Below are 18,091 nucleotides of genomic sequence, written 5' to 3' on the forward strand. Positions count from 1 at the left end.
ACGGGGCTGGCGCCACTCCTGTGCCGCACGCCCAGGGGTGGAGCTGCCCGTATGCCATGTGCCCGGGGCTGGCGCCGCTCCTGTGCTGCGTGTCCAAGGGAGGGCCGCCCATACGCCGGGCACCCAAGGCCGGAACAGCCCATGTGCTGCATGCCCGGGGCTGGCGCCGCCCTGTGCCGTGTGCCCTGGGGCTGGCGCCGCCCTGTGCCGTGTGCCCTGGGGCTGGCGCCGCCCTGTGCCGTGTGCCCTGGGGCGGGGAAGCCCATACTCTGCGGGGCCGGCACAGCCCATGTGCCGCACACCTGGGGGCAGGGCAACCCATGTGCTGCATGCCCGGGCTGGCGCCGCCCTGTGCCGTGCACCCGGGCCGGGGCCAGCCCTGATCCGTCGGTGGGCGCACAGAAATGGACCGGCGGGCGCCATGTGCTTTAGGGTACCCGCCAGTCACAATTTCAGGCTTTTCTCTGCAATCACAAGGGACAGCGGCCTCTTTGATCAAGGCTGAGATCCCCCACCAGCCAGGTGTCAGGAGACTGTGAGAGAGCCACAAGAACTGGCTCTGACGCCCACTCTCTGTGTGGCTGGGACGGGCTCCCAGGCACAGCCACAGAGTGTGTGGAAACCCCCAAATCCCTGCAAGCGCTAAGCCAGAGCTCCCTGGCCAGGGGTGCAGAGCTATTGCTCAGTGTCCTACCACTCACAACAGGGTGAAGTCCTGGGTCTCGGTGCAGCATAGGCCTGCCCTGCCCTCCTCTGTAAGTCCAGATTCCACCCAGAGCAAAAGAGCTGGTCCCTGACCTCCGGCTGCTAACAGCACCATGGCTTTCCACGCAGAGCGCGCCCGCAGCACGTAACAGGCCTGTGCTAAGAACGGGGGCAGGGTGCCCCCCATTCAGGAGTGGGACGGTTGTATTCTTTAAAGCCAATTTAAAACCCCTAATGACATGGTTTCCCCTTTAATTTCTCCTTGGAGTTAGGGTAAGTGCAAAGCGTTTCCTCCCCCGAGCACAAACCATCCCAAATGAGCCCATGCCCACTGCAACCTTCTAACATTAACTGCATGCACAGTAATAAAGCCACATACACCATCATCTGGTATGACGTCCTATACGGTATGAGGAAAATACCGCACCTGCTGCCTCCCCCACGCCTGGCCTCCAGCAGCAGGAAGACAGAAGCCCCACTGAGTGCTCCAAGTGTGCCACAGAGTCACAGAAAAGCGGGTGTATGCATCCCTGGCACGCTGCAGGAGCCAGTCAGTTAATCAGGCCAAACCCACCTATCAATTAGCACAGCTTGGGCTCAGTCGCACAGCCCTGTGCATCCAGGAGCTCTAGTAGGTGACGCCTGTAAGCCAGTCCCGTCTCTGCCGGCCTCCTTAGGTACAGCCCTGTGTTGCTAGCTGATTGCTGCCGCTCATGGCGACCTATGTCAGGACCCCGGCGTGCGTGCTGCCCCGGGTTCAGAGCACTGCGTCCCGCGCCGCGAGGCACTTGAGAACACCGTCTGACGGCCTCGCTTATCCCGCTCCGTTCTCAGAGGGGTGGAGCCCGCCTCTTGGAATCGGTTCCTCTGGAGACGTTGGGACTGAGCTGGAAGCGCAGAAGTGGGTTTGGAGTCCAGCCCACTAGGCTACACTGCCGCATCGTCTGCAGCGCGGGCCTGACTGGAGGCTAAAGGCCAAGTCACAGCAGCGCTGCTAACGCTTGCCAGGGGATCACGGGGGCTGGGTGTAGGAAGGACCCGGAGAGCTCTGTGGCGCTTGGAAGTCAGCGTTAGCAGCACAAGTCAGTCCAACAAGAGGCACGTTACCTTGGGGGTGGGGGGAACTATGGATGGCACTCCAAGAATTCAGAATGTGGCCGAGGGCTGCACTCCTCTGTGATGTTAATGGAGGGGGTGCGGGGTCTGGGAGGGAGGCTGGGTGCAGAAGGGAGCTCGGGGTAAGGGACTGGGGTGCAGGAGGAGGTGCGGGGTCTGGGAGGGAGGCTGGGTGCAGAAGGGAGCTCGGGGTAAGGGACTGGGGTGCAGGAGGAGGTGCGGGGTCGGGGGGGAGGCTTGGTGCAGAAGGGAGCTCGGGGTAAGGGACTGAAGTGCAGGAGGGGGTGCAGGGTCTGGGAGGGAGGCTGGGTGCAGAAGGGAGCTCGGGGTAAGGGACTGAAGTGCAGGAGGGGTGCAGGGTCTGGGAGGGAGGCTGGGTGCAGAAGGGAGCTCGGGGTAAGGGACTGAAGTGCAGGAGGGGGTGCAGGGTCTGGGAGGGAGGCTGGGTGCAGAAGGGAGCTCGGGGTAAGGGACTGGGGTGCAGGAGGTGGTGCGGGGTCTGGGAGGGAGGCTGGGTGCAGAAGGGAGCTCGGGGTAAGGGACTGGGGTGCAGGAGGAGGTGCGGGGTCTGGGAGGGAGGCTGGGTACAGAAGGGAGCTCGGGGTAAGGGACTGAAGTGCAGGAGGGGGTGCAGGGTCTGGGAGGGAGGCTGGGTGCAGAAGGGAGCTCGGGGTAAGGGACTGAAGTGCAGGAGGGGGTGCAGGGTCTGGGAGGGAGGCTGGGTGCAGAAGGGAGCTCGGGGTAAGGGACTGGGGTGCAGGAGGTGGTGCGGGGTCTGGGAGGGAGGCTGGGTGCAGAAGGGAGCTCGGGGTAAGGGACTGGGGTGCAGGAGGAGGTGCGGGGTCTGGGAGGGAGGCTGGGTACAGAAGGGAGCTCGGGGTAAGGGACTGGGGTGCAGGAGGGGGTGCGGGGTCTGGGAGGGAGGCTGGGTGCAGAAGGGAGCTCGGGGTAAGGGACTGGGGTGCAGGAGGAGGTGTGGGGTCTGGGAGGGAGGCTGGGTGCAGAAGGGAGCTCGGGGTAAGGGACTGGGGTGCAGAGGGTTGGATTATAACCTGGGGCAGAGGGTTGGGGTTCAGGGTCTGGGAAGGGGCCTAGGGGTGGGGAGCAGAGGATTGGAGGAGGGAGGGGCTGGGGTGCCAGAACAGGCTCTGGCAAGGAGATGCTTACTAGTGATGCAATGGTGCAGTCGATGAACTGACAAGCAAAAGCTGATAGGTTAATACCACAGACCACACGCATTCCCCTCCCCCTGCCAGTCCAGTTTTTAGCAGGCTTGTGCCGGGTCCAGGACTACCCCCCGCCATGGCTCTGCTTGGTAAGTGTATTGGGAGCCAGGTGGGCAGGTAGACCGGCTCAGTTCTGGCTCACACCGAGTCTGGGAGCTCTGCCTTTGCTCCCAGAGAGGGGCTGCTGCCTCCCCTCCCCCCGCTGCTGCCTTTGTGTCAGAGGCAACAAAATGGGGCGGCAGGCAGCTGGTCTGTGAGGGGAGCTGGTTTTTAAACTGGCTCCTCTCTTGGACCAGCTCCAGGCTGGCACCCCACACTACTGCCTCTGACACCGAGGCAACCGCGCAGAGTGGCACGGTGCTCCTCAGGAGAGGGGTGGAGCACACTGGCTGCCGGCCCCACCCCTGGGGACTATAGACCCGTCGAGTAACCGATAAGAATTCATGAGCTTAATCGACTACTCAATTAACCGATATTTCACATCCCTCATGCTTACCTGGGCGATTCCCAGCCAGCAGCTTCTCTGGCTTTCATGTTCCAGCAGGCCGCTCAGAGCAGCCGGTTGCTGGGCCATTTTCTCAGTGAACAGCTTGAGCCCGAGGGGAGGGGTACTTTCAAACAGGCAGCTCCCATTGTCTGGAAACAGGCCAATGGGAGCTGCAAGATTGTACTGGGGTCAGAGGCTGTGAGAGAACCCTCTCCAGCCTCCCCCAGGCTTGCAGCTATTCATAGACAAACAGGGTCCCACAGGCGGCTGTTCTGAGCACTGTGTGGGGGCGGAGTGGTCAGGGACCCTGGCTGAGGCTCCCCATGGACCGGAGCCAGGGCCGGCCCCCAGCATTTTGGCACCTGAGGCGGGGAGCTCAAATGACGCCCCCAATCCCCCTCGCTTGGGCCAAAAGTTTGAAAGGTCTCAATTCTGCCTCCTTCCTGTTCTACTCCTCTCATGGAACTGCTCTGCTCCCTACCTCAGTAAAGGAGAACTAGCAACTTCAAATGCCTTGTTCAAAAATTGTTAGTAACACTTCACTTTCAAACTTTGCCTGAACAGCAAATGTAACTAGTGTGCTGTGCACGTAGAGCAGAGAGAATCCATCTGCACCAGCAGCAGACACGATCGTCTACACTCTGGGTCCTAGTGACGCCCCCCCCCCCGAGTCTGGGACCTGAGGCGGCCGCCTGAGGCCAGCCCTGACCGGAGCCAATGGTTTGATGGGCCGGATCTGGCCAGGGGGCTGTATTTTGCCCGTCCCTGTGTCACAGTGGCAGTCCCAGCATCCAAACTGTTCTGAGCCACTGCCCTCTGGTGGCAGGATAGACAGGGAGCACGTGTCTCCACTTCCAGGGGAGCGTTGTGTGACTCACAGCGGGGACTGCAAGCCAGGCGCTTGGGTGGCCGCTCAGGAGAGATTCCAGTGCTGCCCAGCTGATTAGCAGGGTGCCCACAGCGAGGTTTGTGTTTAAACGGAAAAACTTTTCCATTAAAAGTATTTGCGCAAAATCATGCCAGTGTAGATGCAGCCTCAAATTTCTTACAGGTGCTGTCATACCGCATACCCCCCCCCCCCCGCCTTGAGCCCCCCCAGCGGGAGGGTTGTGGTAGGACAGTCCCTGTCAGGAGTTTAAGATCCCCCCCCTGCCCTGAGCCCCCCCAGCGGGTGGGTTGTGGTAGGACAGACCCTGTCAGCAGTTTAAGATCCCCCCCACCCTGAGCCCCCCCAGCGGGTGGGTTGTGGTAGGACAGTCCCTGTCAGGAGTTTAAGATCCCCCCCTGCCCTGAGCCCCCCCAGCGGGTGGGTTGTGGTAGGACAGACCATGTCAGGAGTTTAAGATCCCCCCCACCCTGAGCCCCCCCAGCGGGTGGGTTGTGGTAGGACAGACCCTGTCAGGAGTTTAAGATCCCCCCCCCCGCCCTGAGCCCCCCCAGCGGGTGGGTTGTGGTAGGACAGTCCCTGTCAGGAGTTTAAGATCCCCCCCCCCCCATGGCACTTTGGCTCTTCACTCAGAGAGGGGTAGGCAGCAAGGGGGATCCCACCAGCCCCAGCAGAGAGGTAGAGGAATTGCCTGAAATGCCCCTCGGCTGGGGCGATGGAAGAGCTGCCGGGGATTCCAGTCTGGAGGGAACCCGGGCTCTCTCGGGGAGCGGGGGCAGCCCTGTGTAGCGGTGGGACACCCGCCCCCCCACGAGGCGGCTCCGGTTCCCAGCAGCCTTGAGCCACTCACTTGGCACCCACAGGGGCATTTTTATCTGCACCAAAACAAACACAAGCCCCCGGCTCCCGCTGCTGCCCTGGGGCTTTGTCCTCTGCTCCCAGGCGAAGGGCCGAGGCTGCGGGTCCCTGTGGGGGGCCAGCAAGGGCAGCAGGTGCCCGCGCCCAGCCGGGGAAGGGGAGTGGCCGGCCTGGCCGAGGTCCACGCCCGCTTGGAACCCGCCACGTCGCCAGCGTGTGGCTGGGTCTTCGCCGAGCCAGGCCAGCCCCAGGTCTGCGCCCCGTCAGGTCCGTGGCATGTAACGCATGTGCTGATAGCCCCGGCACTGCCACGCTGGGTCCCTCGCCGGCCACAAGCCCCCACCTTTCCCCCAGGCCTCAGCTCCGCCAGTCTCGCTTAGTGCCGCGCTCAGGGGCGGCGGGTCCCTCTCCGCGCCCCCGGCCAGGCTCTCGCTGTCACTCGCGACGCCCTCGTCCAGGGCCAGCTTCACAGTCTGAAAGCGAACAAGCTGCTCCTCCAGGGGGAAGCCGTCGGCGGCCTCGCTGACTCCCCTCGCGACACATACGCTGGGGTCAGGGTGCAGGTGCCGCTGAGGGTCGGTCTTACGGGGACCTCTCCTCGGCACACCCCACTCCTCGGCGGGAGACCCCCCCTTCAGTCCCTCCGCCAACACAGACACCTGCAGGAAGGGGTCTTCTTGGCCCGTGTCTGCCTCCCAGCCTTGCCACTCGCCTCCACAAGTAACCGGACATGGGGCTTCCGAGAGAGAGAATTCCCCCACGGAGGAGCTCTCGGAAAAGGAGGAGGATTTCTCGCTGTCTGGGAAGCCAGAGGCGTCCTCCTCGGCCGGTCCCCCTCTCCAAACAAGCCGAGAGAACCCTAACCCGGCTAGGTCCGGCACAGGCCCTCCCGCGAGGTGGGAGCCGCTCAGTTCTGAGCCTGAGTGGGACCCTTCCTGACTCATGCTGGCTCCGGAGCAGTTGGGGGCTCTCCTCAGGAATAAAGGCATTTCAGTGTAGGGTCTGAAACCGCCGCTGTCGTCGTCCTCTTCCTCCGAAAGTGAGAGGAGAGACGCTGTCAGGGACGTGTCGTTCCTCGCCACCGGGGACGTGTCGTTCCTCGCCACCGGGGACGCGTCGTTCCTCGCCACCGGGGACGCGTCGTTCCTCGCCACCGGGGATGCGTTGTTCCTCGCCACTAGGGACGTGTCGTTCCTCGCCGTCCGGGATGCGTCGCTCCTCCATCTCCCTGCCGATGCGGGCTGCACCACGCAGATGAAGAGGTCTCTCTCGATGAGCTCCTCAAGGACCGTCCCAGGAGCCTGGAAACGGGAGAAATCCTGGCAGGAAGGGAAATGAGATTGGCCGGTTAAAAGGGGGTTTCAGTGTGACGGACACTTTGTCAAGTTGCTGCTGTGGACATGGGAAGGGCCAGGGAGCCTGGCGAATGGCTCGTTGTGGGACTGTCCAGCACCAAGCACAGCAGGGCCAGTCCCAGTGGATGTCCGTGGAGCTCCATGGATTTATGCCAGTGGCAGAGCTGGCCCCCTGGGTGTCTGCAGAGCACCCAGCAGGAGACCCCGACTCTGATCGGGGCCCTTCAGAACAAGAGGGCGGTTGCCCCAGGTCAGAGCAAAGGTTCATCTAGCCCGGCCTTCCAGTGCCAGGCGCTTCGGAGGGAATGAACGGGACAAGTAACCAAGTGATTCATCCCTTCCTCCCCATTCCCAGCTTCTGACACGCAGCGGCCAGGGACACCATCCCTGCCTAACAGCCACTGAGGGACCTGTCCTCATGAATTTATGTAGCTCTTTCTTTGGACGCTATTACAGACCTGGCCTTCACAACACCCCCTGGCAAGGAGTTCCACAGGTTTACTGCGCTCTGTGTGAAGAAAAACTTCCTTTTGTTTGTTATAAACCTGCTACCCATTAATTTCATCTGGTGACCCCTAGCTCTTGTGTTATGAGAAGTAGTAAAAAAAATGGCCTTATTTATTTTCTCCACACTGGTCATGATTTTGTACCCTCCCTTACTCATCTTTTCCAAGTAGAAAATTCCCAGTCATATTAATCTCTCCTCATATGGCAGCCGTTCCAAACCCTTAATCACTTTTATTGCCCTTTTCTGAACCTTTTCCAATGCCAAGAGACCTGTTTTGAGATAAGGTGCCTACATGCAGTACAGGAGGCACCTGACTTACAACGGCCCGAGATACGACCCCCCCTACTTACGGCTGGGGGGCATCTGGAACCGATTGCATGGCAAGTTGGGGGCAGCCTGTATTCAAGACGTGGGCGCACCATAGGTTTATATAGAGGCAGCATGAAATTCTCGATCTTACTGTCTCTCCCTTTCCTAAGCCTTGTGTTCTACAACCACACAGACACCCTGAAGCATGGGATTTGCAGGAACATGGCAGCTTCCAGGATCGGGCCCACTAATTCCGTTTTTCCATACCAAAGCTTGAGGCCTCTTTGCTTTCTTGGCAGCTTGTTTACACAGCCGTAGGACGGAGGCAGCGACAGTGCAGAAGAAGAGCAGGATGAGCAATGGGACAGCCATGGTGATAAGGAACTCCCAGCCCTTGGCTGCAAGAGAAAAGGCCAAGTCGTGGTTCTGTGCGGTGCGCGTGGTTTACAAAGACGACCAGCCTCTAGCAGGTGACTATTGTCCCCCAGTCCCAAACCTCAGTGTCCTCATTTGATATGAGCCTAGACAAGGGCAGGGACTTGGCCAGCAGCTCAGTGACCAAGCCAGGACGAGAACTCAGACTCTCTCCAGAGCAGGTCAAAAAGATTTGTTGCTCATAATGAAACCAAAATCATTCCGATCTAAGTTCTCCGGGGACAATTTACATTTTCAGGGGAAATTCACATACCGGCTGAAGCTCTAAAATCAGCTCAGGTCCCCAGAGTGCAGGACCAGAGAGGTCCGTCCTACACTTAAAGTTCTGGTCTGACAAGCCAAGTTATTTTTAGCTCCAATATTTCGGTTTACAGCCAAAATCTTTCAGGTGTCAGGCGTCCTGGCTTTTGATGAAAAATCGCACAAAAAGGAGACACGTTTTGCACGGAGGAGGCTGGTTTTGCCACACCCGATTCTCCTTCAAAACCCACTTGGGGTGAGAACATTCCCCCCAGCCCTGGTCCCTTCCCACTGCCCCCTCGCCCGCCCCTCTCCCTCCACTGGGCTGTACCTCTGGGCGTTAGGAGCATGCACAGTGGCCTGGAGAACTGGCTGTGTTTTAGCTGGATGGCTTGATAGGAGGCCCTGGCACTCAGGCAGTAGTTGCCACTCAGCGCCAGAGTGCTGATTGTGACGTTCTCCCACTTCATTCGGTCGTGGAACGGCACCTGCTGAGACACAACCAGGCAGAGGCTGGGAGACTCGTGGGGCCCTCTGGCCAGACTCTGGAAAGACCTTCATGATGTGTCTCCCCACAGCGTCCGGAGAGCTGTGATGGGCCATGTGCGGTCCATGGGGGCTCTGTGTGAGGCCCACGAGATATTTTGTTGCCGTGGCCCACATGCATGGTTGCCAGAGCCCCCTGGTTTACATCCGCGCAGGCGGCTTCCTACCGGTGCTACCAATGTGACGGGCAGGAAAAGCCAGGGCAGGCGAGGCACGGTGCGTGCGGATTGCACACAGCACTGAGAGCCGCGCGCTCCCTCCGCAGCCAGTCACAGTGCTGCCACGGTGCCACGGGCACCACACAGACGCTAGGTGCGCACGCAGAGCGAGCAAAGCCACCTGTGCCGGGAGTCTGGCTTGGATCCCACAGTCTTGCCGCCGCTGAGACGGGGGCCACTCACTAGCCAGCTTGCCCCGCACTGGTGTAGAGGAGACATTAGACGAGACCCACCCATCACCCACAGACACTTGGCCTGGCGCTGGGATTGCTCTCGTGACTATTTCGGTCCTTGAGGCCTTGCTGCATGGGCGGTTCACTTGCACACAGCTGGTGCACGTGAGGCCCCACGCTCCTTATCAGCTTGTCTCACCGTGGGGACTTTCTACGGACCCCCCGGGGGGTCGCTTCACTGCAGGACTCTGCATCCTGGCACTTCTGTCTGTGCTGGGGATGTGAGTGACTAGTCGACTAGCCAATGAGCAAATGCTTATCGGATAGTCAACAGGCCAGGTGACTGGTCACTTCCCCGCCCCCGGCTGCCTCTATCAGAGAGAGGCAACAAGGAGGGAATGGGGGTGCTTCAAAGTGGCAGGGCCATGTGGAGTCTGGGGCCAGACCCTGGGCTCCACATGGTGCTGCCACTTTGAAACACCGTGTGTAGCCCAGCTGGCCCCATGCTCCCCGTGGTGTTTCAAAGCGGCAGTGCTGTATGGAGCCCAGGGTCAGCTGGGGAGACCCCAGCAACAGCTGCCACACATCGAAGGCAGAGGCACTTTTCTCGACGAATCAAATAGTCAATGCAAATTTAACATCCCTGCCCCGGGCATTGTGGGACAGGCCGGGAAAGGGACTGGAGTCCTGGGTCTGGGGTCAAACAACCATTCCCAGTTCCCAGAACCCAGCTCCAACCCTCTCCCCTCCCCAGGACGCTGGGGACAGTGGGACCAAGATCCAAGCGTTGCCTCTCCAGCACGTGGCTACGCCTAGTGCGGTGGAGCCAGGCCTGGGACTGACCTTGTCTCCAGTTCCAGCTTTCCAGAAGTCCAGGTCGTACTTCAGCCCGATAAAAACGCTCTTGACGCAGGAGGCCAGGGGGAAAGTAGCGCTCACGTTGATTGTCGTTTCTGCCACGCTCACTGCCAGCGCCGGCGGAGCCAGGTGCACTGTATTCGCGAGCGACATGTTAGAGCAGCACTTTCCCATATGCCACCAAAAGCCAGCCCCCGACACAGCCCTCTGGGCACGCTGGACTTGCCAAGCTTGGCTCCTTCTCAGGGGGACACACGGAGGCCAAGGCCAGAGTTTTAAGGCTCTGGTCTGGGGATAGCCCCTTGGTCTGCAGCAGCCACTCTCGCAGTGAGCAGGTTGGATAAGGAAGGACAGAGCTGCCTAGCAGAGACTCCCCACTGGGCGCTCGCCTTCCCTCCTCAGTCTGCATAGGGAACACGGGGGTCGTGGGGGTTGGTCTCTCCAGGTTTTCGTGCTGTGCCCATCACCGTCACACCTGGGCTCCTTACGGAATCCAGCGAGCGGGAGGGAGAGCAAAGCGGAACTCCCTATCCCCCCAGGGGCGCGGGAGCAACACCCAAACGTTCTCTCTGCAAAGAGCTTCCAGCCGTGGCACAGACAAGCAGCAACGTACCATCCAAATGATATTCCAAGGAGTTCGACTCCACCCAGGGGGACTGGCGCCCTGCCGCCAGGGCCTTGACGCGGGTGCTGAATTTATTGTACGGGTCTGGCCCACACGTCAGGTTGCAGGTGACGTGGGAAATATTTTTGCAGTGCCGGACCTGTTTCCAGTTGCTTTGGTGATACAGGCTGAAAGAAGAAACAAAGACCAACCCGGGGTAGAACAGGCGGCGCTTTGCACATCTAGTGCCAAACAGGTCCGTGGGCTTCCCGCTGACACTCCCCCGGTTGCCTGCTCCCAGAGATTGGCTCTGGCAAGGGGACATTGTGTAGCCAAATTCGAATGATTTAAATGGCCCCCAAGATTTACACTCTGCTTTGGGGCTAAAGAATCAATGGAAGGGTTGCCCAGTGGTGAGGGTGTGAGCCTGGAACTCAGGCAACATGGGTCTAACTCCTGTTCTGCCACAGACTTGCTGTGTGGCCTTGGGAAAGTCACCTCGTGTTGGGAGGGTGTAGGTAACCCGACAGTGAAAAGGGGGCTGTACGGGGAAAGCACCAGGGAAATTCTCCCGCAGCAGGGAAGTTACTGCAGCTTTTCCCCATGGCTTCCTCCCTGCCAGAGCCTCTGCCCGCTCCGGCCACAGGGAGATCGCAGGACGCCACATCGCTGGACTCAGCTGTGTGAAAGACGTGGGAGGCCCAGCTCGGACCCGCAGAGCCCTGTAGGACGCGCACCCCGAGATTCTGGAGCGTCTCTGCACTCTGGGGCTAAGCAGGGCTCCTCCGCCTACACCGCTACTGACGCCTGTGCTGGGGGCCGGGCCGGTTCTGTACTCGACACGGTCCCATCAATGTAGACACATCTCTGGGTCTGTGCCTCAGTTCCCTACCCGGTAGGACGAGGCCAACAGCAGTGCCTGTCCCAAGGAGCAGGGCATCAGACAGTACAGCAGCGGGGCCATGCAAGTACTTGGGGCAGCAGGATGAGACTCAGTCTCTTCCCTAAAATGCCAAGATTTTCCAAAAGTGTCTCTCAGATCGGGCCCCTGGAAGGGGTCTCACCCCGGGGTCTTCAGTTTACTTCTGGAACTCCTCGCCTGTGCTCCCTAGGCCCGCTCGGCGGCCAGTGGAAAGCTTCCGACTGGCACCCCCCAGGCTGCGCCCCAGGGTCGGCAGGTCCCTCCGCCGTGGGCTGGGCAAAGGAGCACGCGCCTGCTGGAGGGGAGGCCCCGGCTGAGGGCAGGGGGGTGGAGGGCCAGAGGGAGGGAGGCTGGAAGCAGAGCGCTCGAAGGAGAGAGATTGCACTTGGCGGATGAGAACAGGATTCTCCACTCCACTGCTCCAGCCTCACCCCACTGGGGACTGGCAGCAGGTGGGTGGAGGGTGAGCCGGAGCGGGGGAGGTGAGAGAGGGAGGCAGAGTGGGAAGGGGAGATGAAGGAGCTGGAATCGGCCGTGGTAAGAGACCGGAAAGTAGGGGGACCACGGGGGCACTCGGCTCAGCGGGGGAGAAGGGGGTTTAGCAGCCTGGCTGTGTGGGGCGCAGGGGGAGGCCCACAGAGCAAACGGCCCTGCTGGCTTTGAACCACACTCCAAGCTCCCTCAGGCTCTGCCAAGGCTGCCCCAGAGCGGAGCAGTTTGTGGGCTGCTCTGTCCGGCGTGAAAAGCTGCTCACAGACCCGCCACACACAGGTCCCCGCGACCCACCGCCCTGGGGCACAAGCCCCCGGCGCTCTCGTCACCGTCCCTCGCGGACACCCACGTTTGGTAGCGCACAGAGTACAGCACGTCCGGCGGGGACCCCTCCCCAGGGAGCCACGTCACAGCCACGCCAAAGTCCTTCGACAGCAGCTTCACGTTGCGCGGGGGGGGCAGCGGCACGCCGGGCTGTCCCAGAGCCACGGAGCCTGGGAAGGCAGGAAACAGGAAAGAAAAGCTGTTGGAACGCTGTCGCCTCCGTACTGAGAACAGCACATGGGTGGGTCACAGAACCATAGAGCTGGAAGAGACCTCAGGGGGCCATGAAGCTCAGCCCCCTGCCCTTCGAGTTCATAGAATCCTAGGGCTGGAAGAGACCTCAGGGGGCCATGAAGCTCAGCCCCCTGCCCTTCGAGTTCATAGAATCCCAGGGCTGGAAGAGACCTCAGGAGTCATCGAGTCCAGCCCCCTGCCCAAGGCAGGACCAACCCAACTCAATCAACCCGGCCAGGGCTTTGTCAAGCTGAGAGTTAGAAACCTCTAGGGATGGAGATTCCACCCCCTCCCTAGGGAACCCAGCCCAGTGCTTCCCCACCCTCCCAGGGAAATAGTTTTTCCTAATATCAACCTAGACCTCCCCCACTGTAACTCCCCCATTGCTCCTTGTTCTGCCATCTGTCACCACTGAGAACAGCCTCTCTCCAGCCTCTTTGGAACCTCCCCTCAGCAAGTTGAAGGCTGCTATCAAATCCCCCCTCACTCTTCGCTTCTGCAGACTAAACAGACCCAAGTCCCTCAGCCTCTCCTCGTAGGTCATATGCTCCAGCCCCTAATCATTTTGGTTGCCCTCCGCTGGACCCTCTCCAATGCGTCCACATCCTTTCTGTAGTGGGGGGCCCAGAACTGGACACAATACTCCAGATGTGGCCTCACCAGAGCCGAATAAAGGGGAATAATGACATCTCTGGATCTGCTGGCAACGCTCCTCCTAATGCCTCTAATACGGCATTCGCCTTCTTGGCTACAAGGGCGCCCCGTTGACTCATGTCCAGCTTCTCAGCCACTGGAATTCCCAGCTCCTTTGCAGTTCTAGGATTTTTCTCTCTGATCTACTGCTCTGATGGGCTTGATTCACCTTGTGCAAGGCTGTGTGTGTGTGTTTGTGTGATTGTGCACGTGCACAGGGCACAGGATGTGTGTGTGTATATGTGTGATTGGGTGTGCGTGCACAGGGCAGCACAAGGTGTGTGTGTGTGTGTGTGTGCATGTGTGTGCGTGCACAGGGCAGCACAAGGTGTGTGTGTGTGTGTGTGCATGTGTGTGTGTGCACAGGGCAGCACAAGGTGTGTGTGTGTGTGTGTGCATGTGCGCGTGCACAGGGCAGCACAAGGTGTGCGTGTGCACAGGGCAGCACAAGGCGTGGGGGTGTGCATGTGTGTGCGTGCACAGGGCAGCACAAGGTGTGTGTGCGCGTGTGTGATGTGTTGATTTGATTTTGCCCATTTTCCTGCCCCCTCAGGCTTTCTGTCAAGTGCAAGAGCCAGCTCAGGGTGCCAGAGTCCAGGCGAAATGCGGGTGCAGGCTGCAACACAAACCATCTCGGGGTTCAGGTTCAGCTCCGGAGAGAGGACTGGGTCACTTTTTAGTTCAGCCTGAGGCAGGCCCCGGCCCTGCCAGTACCACACACCAGGCCCCTGGCGCTTTCAGAACCACTTCCTGGCTATTCCTGCTCCTCCACCAATGTGCTTCTCGGTGGAAGTCCCATCGGAGCTGGGCTGTGATGTCGACTCCTGGCAGCTCTGCGTGAGCAAGCAACCAAACCCTGCAGCAGCTGGGACGAGCTGCCCGAGTACGATCCCGACCCACCCCCTGGCTACCTACCCGGGCAGAGCTGGCGTGGGGAGGCCTCCGGGAACAGGGAATCGCACCCCCCTTCCAAAAACAGGCACGTCGGAGAGAAAACCCTTCACTGGACTTTCACTCACCCCCAGACCCTCCTGTTCGCACTGCCAACCTGGCCCGCAGGCTTGAGTGCTTTGGCAAAGGCAAAGCCAAGAGCATTGGCTGTGCGCGGACGGGGCCCTTAGCACCGGAGAGAGCCATTCCTTACCTAGGAGCTGCTGGAAGGAGCAGAGAGCCACCAGCACTGCCCGGCTCCCTGCAGACATGCTGAAACTGCCACTTCCTGATTCCATGGAATCACTTTCATTAGTCAGTTTCCTGTAATCCGTGGGTTGCAGGTCAGCCCCAGGGGCATACGCCGGCTACGCCCTGCAAGAGACGCCGCCTCCCACACCAGCTGCAGTCGCCAGGCTGGGCTGTCCTTTGGACACTGACACCGACACCTGCGTGTGGGCACGGAGCTCCCTGCAGAATCAATAAATAGTTCTGTGGTTTAATCATGACTGGGGTTACCTGCTACCGACTGGGGAGCCTTCCCAAACACTCGTCTTGCAAACAGCCCTGCCCTCTGGTGTCGGGAGCATTGCGGGGACCAGGCACTGTGACTTACTGAGTCGAACCAGGCAGCTGAATAAAAGAGCCCATGGCCAGAAAGGGTTAACGCGCCCACTGGCGGGCCCGGGGTCGGGGAGATGCTGCATGGGAAGTGGGCAGTTCCGCTTGGCTGGAGCAGAACTTTGCCACCCAAACTTACATTGTTGGCAGGTGCTGGCCCAAGTCCTGTGTTTCTGTTGGTGGTGCACATTCATACATACCTCTGTGCACATAAAAATTATTCCACACTTGGATGGAAATATGAGAGGGAACATTGTTTAGCAGTACTGCCAGCTAGGCCACAAACTCCTCTCACATAAAGAATCAAAACGCTCCCACATGCAGTAAATTCTTAGCCTACATCAGGGCAACTCAACTTCTGAAGCCCCGGGGGCCACAACTTAAGTGTGGTTGCATATACATGTAAATAAATATGCAAATATATGCAAATAGCTTCAGTCACACAATATCCCAGCGCTCCCAGCACTCCTCCCTGGGGGCTAGAAACACCGACTCCCTGAACCCGTCTGTTCCAGCCAGCCCGTCCGCTCATGGGTGGAGCATGTTCCCTGTGGGGGCCGTGTTCAAAGGACCCCACCTGGGGGCCCGTGTTGAGTAGCCCTGGCCCACATGCGCCTCCCAGATCTAAGGGGAAGCGAATCTGGTTCTGCACCTGGGTCTAGGTCTCCCACACAAAGGCCGTTGTGAGGTGGACACACGTCCCCTGAGGCCCGGACGGAGGCCGTCCACTCACTTCACGCGGACTGGGGATGGCTGTCAGAGGGTAACAACCTTCAGCTGCTACCAGTGTCCGGCCTGCACCATTCTCCCAAGTCCAGACCTGGTTCTTCTAACCCTGCAGCTCTCTAGTCGCTATCTGATGTGAATATCAGATATTCGGGAACGGCGCTATTGCCATTAGCAGTCGTCTGAACCCTCCCCTCCTCCGGTGCTTGATCCTGGTCTCCCGGTGCCCGAACGTGGGACCGTGCTGTCCTGCGGCGATGTCCCCCCCATGCCCCGGGGAGCTCTGAGCCGCGGCAGCGCCGTGCGCAGCAGCATCCCTGCCCTGGGACGCGTTTGCCTTTCTAAAATCTCCTTTCCTGGAAGGAAACCTGCCCCACGAGTTCATTTCCATGGGAAACCCCAGACGTAAAACACCCTCAGCCCCTGGAGACGGCAGAGATCCCACCGCTGGCTCGCGCCCCTCTCAGTACGGGGACCATATTTCTGAACCAAAAGTAGGGACCCCTCACCCCTTAGCCCCCCCCCCCCACCTGGCACAGGAAGTCCCAGCCCGGGAAGGTATTTCTGGGGTCAAGATGAACACATGAGCAGAAGTACAGGGTGTCATGTGACCCCTCTCAGGCCTCCTTCCACCATCCTCTACCTTTAGGGATGGATTTGGGCCCCATACACACCCCCATGCAACTACACTGCAATTGCAGTAACCCAGGGTCCCATGACAGTGCAGGGCTACGGGTCTACCCTCGATTCAAGATGAGATCCAGGATCTAAGATCTGTTACTTTGCAGTGTAGATGCAGCCCCATTTGACTCAGAGCCTGGGAATCATCCAGAACTATCCCACAATTTCATGGGACAACTTCCATAGTCCACTTAGTGGATGTTGCCTACTGGTTCCGGTTAACTGGTAAAGAGAGAGGGCTGGAGCAGCTCCCCATCTACTTCAGGAAGGGGGCTGCTCCAGGATCACAGAGGGCCTGCTGCAGACAGGGTGCACTCATCCAGATCAGCCCGTCTCTGGGGAACTGCTTCATAATTGCTTGTCATGGTTCAGTATTGTCCTTGTGGCTTGTGGAAATGGAGGACTCTTGATAATTTTGCAGTAATTTCACCAAATGCAGTTGCCGTCCATCTCATTGGGATGTAAAACCCCAGTCATCAGTTACCGGTTACTGTGAGGTCCTCACTCTGCGTTTGTAAGCAACAAGCAGCCAGAGGCAGTTTTATTACGAGCTGCAGCAAGGGAAAAACTGGTTTGGACGGGGGGGAAGCCCCCTCCCTCCGAGGCAGATCTTCGAATACCAGCAATTCTGAAGCAGTTTCTATACTGTCTATTAGATATAATAACAATAACAATTCGTCTCCTTCCCATTCCAAACACCAATGGCTAACAGTTATTTAGTTCCAGCCAGATGCTCCTTATCTCAAGGTCCCTGCCAGAGTCAGCGTTCGATCCTTATCTCCGTATGGAGGTGAGAGGCAAAGGCAGCGTCTAATTACAGATCTCGCGTTGTCAGGCCACAGACTTAGCCTGACTCTTGCTCTCTTGTTAACAAGACCAAGATAGCTGCTCACAAATTCCCTTATTTCCTTTTCCTGCCTCCAAACTCCCCCCTTTTGTGCTTACAGCACAACTATCTTTCTAAACCTTTATTTTCATTAAACATTACATAACTAGTACAAACATAAAAGCTATTTCTATTACTACATCTTTTACAACAACAATCAAATATGAAACCTTTAATAAGCAAAAGCAATATCATCATTACTATCCCCAATATAATTCTATGATGGGGCTGTTCTATAATTTTAGTAACATAACACATCATATCATAATTAGTAACCAAATTTGGGAGGGCAGGTACATGCTGATGGTACCTGTCCATAAGCACGGAGTCCAGTTGAAAGGGAGAAACCCAAACCACTCCCACAAGTTTCTCCTTGGCAATATACAATACTTCGCTTCTTTCACCGCAGTCAGTTCTTAACGTCCTTTTGTAGTCAGGAATCTTTGGGCTTTGGCGGTGTCAGAGGAGCGGACTTTTCCTCTTTTTTTTCTTGAAACAGTCGTGGTTCAGCATCATGCAGGGGAGAGGCTACCAGCACATCACCCTGTAATATTTTGGTTCTTCTGGTGTCCAGCAGGTAGGAAAGCAGGACCAGAAGAGAGAGGCTTATCAGCAATTGGGGTAGGATCATTTCGAGATGGAGGGATCTTTTTGCAGCGAGAAGCATTGGCCAACAGTCAGTTCTTGGCACTTCACAGCGGTGTTGGTGGCTAGCAAAACTTGGTAAAGGTCTTTCTAGAGCGGTCTTTCGCTGATGGACATATGAGTCTCTATTCTCTGAGCTAAAAGCCAGCTAGCTCCTTTGGAACCAAGGTTATTTCCTAGGAATAAAGCAAATTGTAAAAACAATCCCGTGCGGTTGTTTGGTACCAGCCTTATCAAAGTGAGGCCCTTTGGAATGTGGTTGCCAGGGGAACCAGGGTCACAGTAACTGTTGAACTGTTTTACTTCCCAAGCTGGCCTAATACTTTCAGGTTTGAGTTTGTCAGTTCTCAGCAAGATACCATGGATTGCCTCAGTTTACTCCTATAGTTCCTTTCTCTTGACTTTGGGGTTCT

The 18,091-nt window shown here is 58.3% G+C and overlaps 1 protein-coding gene across 2 annotated transcripts; it reads right to left on the reverse strand.

Annotated features, from left to right (window-relative positions):
• Nucleotides 1-5,270: 5,270 nt before the first annotated feature.
• Nucleotides 5,271-14,562, reverse strand: IFNLR1 (interferon lambda receptor 1). 2 transcript variants are annotated; one of them, XM_075908822.1, is made up of 7 exons: nucleotides 14,334-14,562; nucleotides 12,288-12,432; nucleotides 10,534-10,712; nucleotides 9,906-10,054; nucleotides 8,457-8,616; nucleotides 7,718-7,848; nucleotides 5,271-6,597 (listed from the first exon to the last, which is right to left on the reverse strand). In XM_075908822.1, exons 1-7 carry the CDS (start codon nucleotides 14,416-14,418, stop codon nucleotides 5,542-5,544), a joined length of 1,905 nt encoding a protein of 634 aa, XP_075764937.1. In that variant the 5' UTR covers nucleotides 14,419-14,562; the 3' UTR covers nucleotides 5,271-5,541. The 2 variants fall into 2 exon arrangements, with proteins under 2 accessions (XP_075764937.1, XP_025044155.2); XM_025188370.2 differs by having other exon boundaries at nucleotides 8,457-8,613; nucleotides 14,334-14,561.
• Between the last annotated feature and the right edge of the window lie 3,529 nt (nucleotides 14,563-18,091).

The sequence above is a fragment of the Pelodiscus sinensis genome, chromosome 25, assembly GCF_049634645.1.
Source record: "Pelodiscus sinensis isolate JC-2024 chromosome 25, ASM4963464v1, whole genome shotgun sequence".
Lineage (NCBI taxonomy): Eukaryota > Metazoa > Chordata > Testudines > Trionychidae > Pelodiscus > Pelodiscus sinensis.

Coding starts and splice junctions, on each gene's coding strand:
- IFNLR1 (XM_075908822.1), bottom strand. CDS start 14,418: ATGGAATCAGGAAGTGGCAGTTTCAGCATGTCTGCAGGGAGCCGGGCA. Junction 10,055..10,533: donor CTTGGAATATCATTTGGATG/GTACGTTGCTGC, acceptor TCGCGAATACAG/TGCACCTGGCTCCGCCGGCG. Junction 6,598..7,717: donor CAAAGAGGCCTCAAGCTTTG/GTATGGAAAAAC, acceptor CCTTCCTGCCAG/GATTTCTCCCGTTTCCAGGC.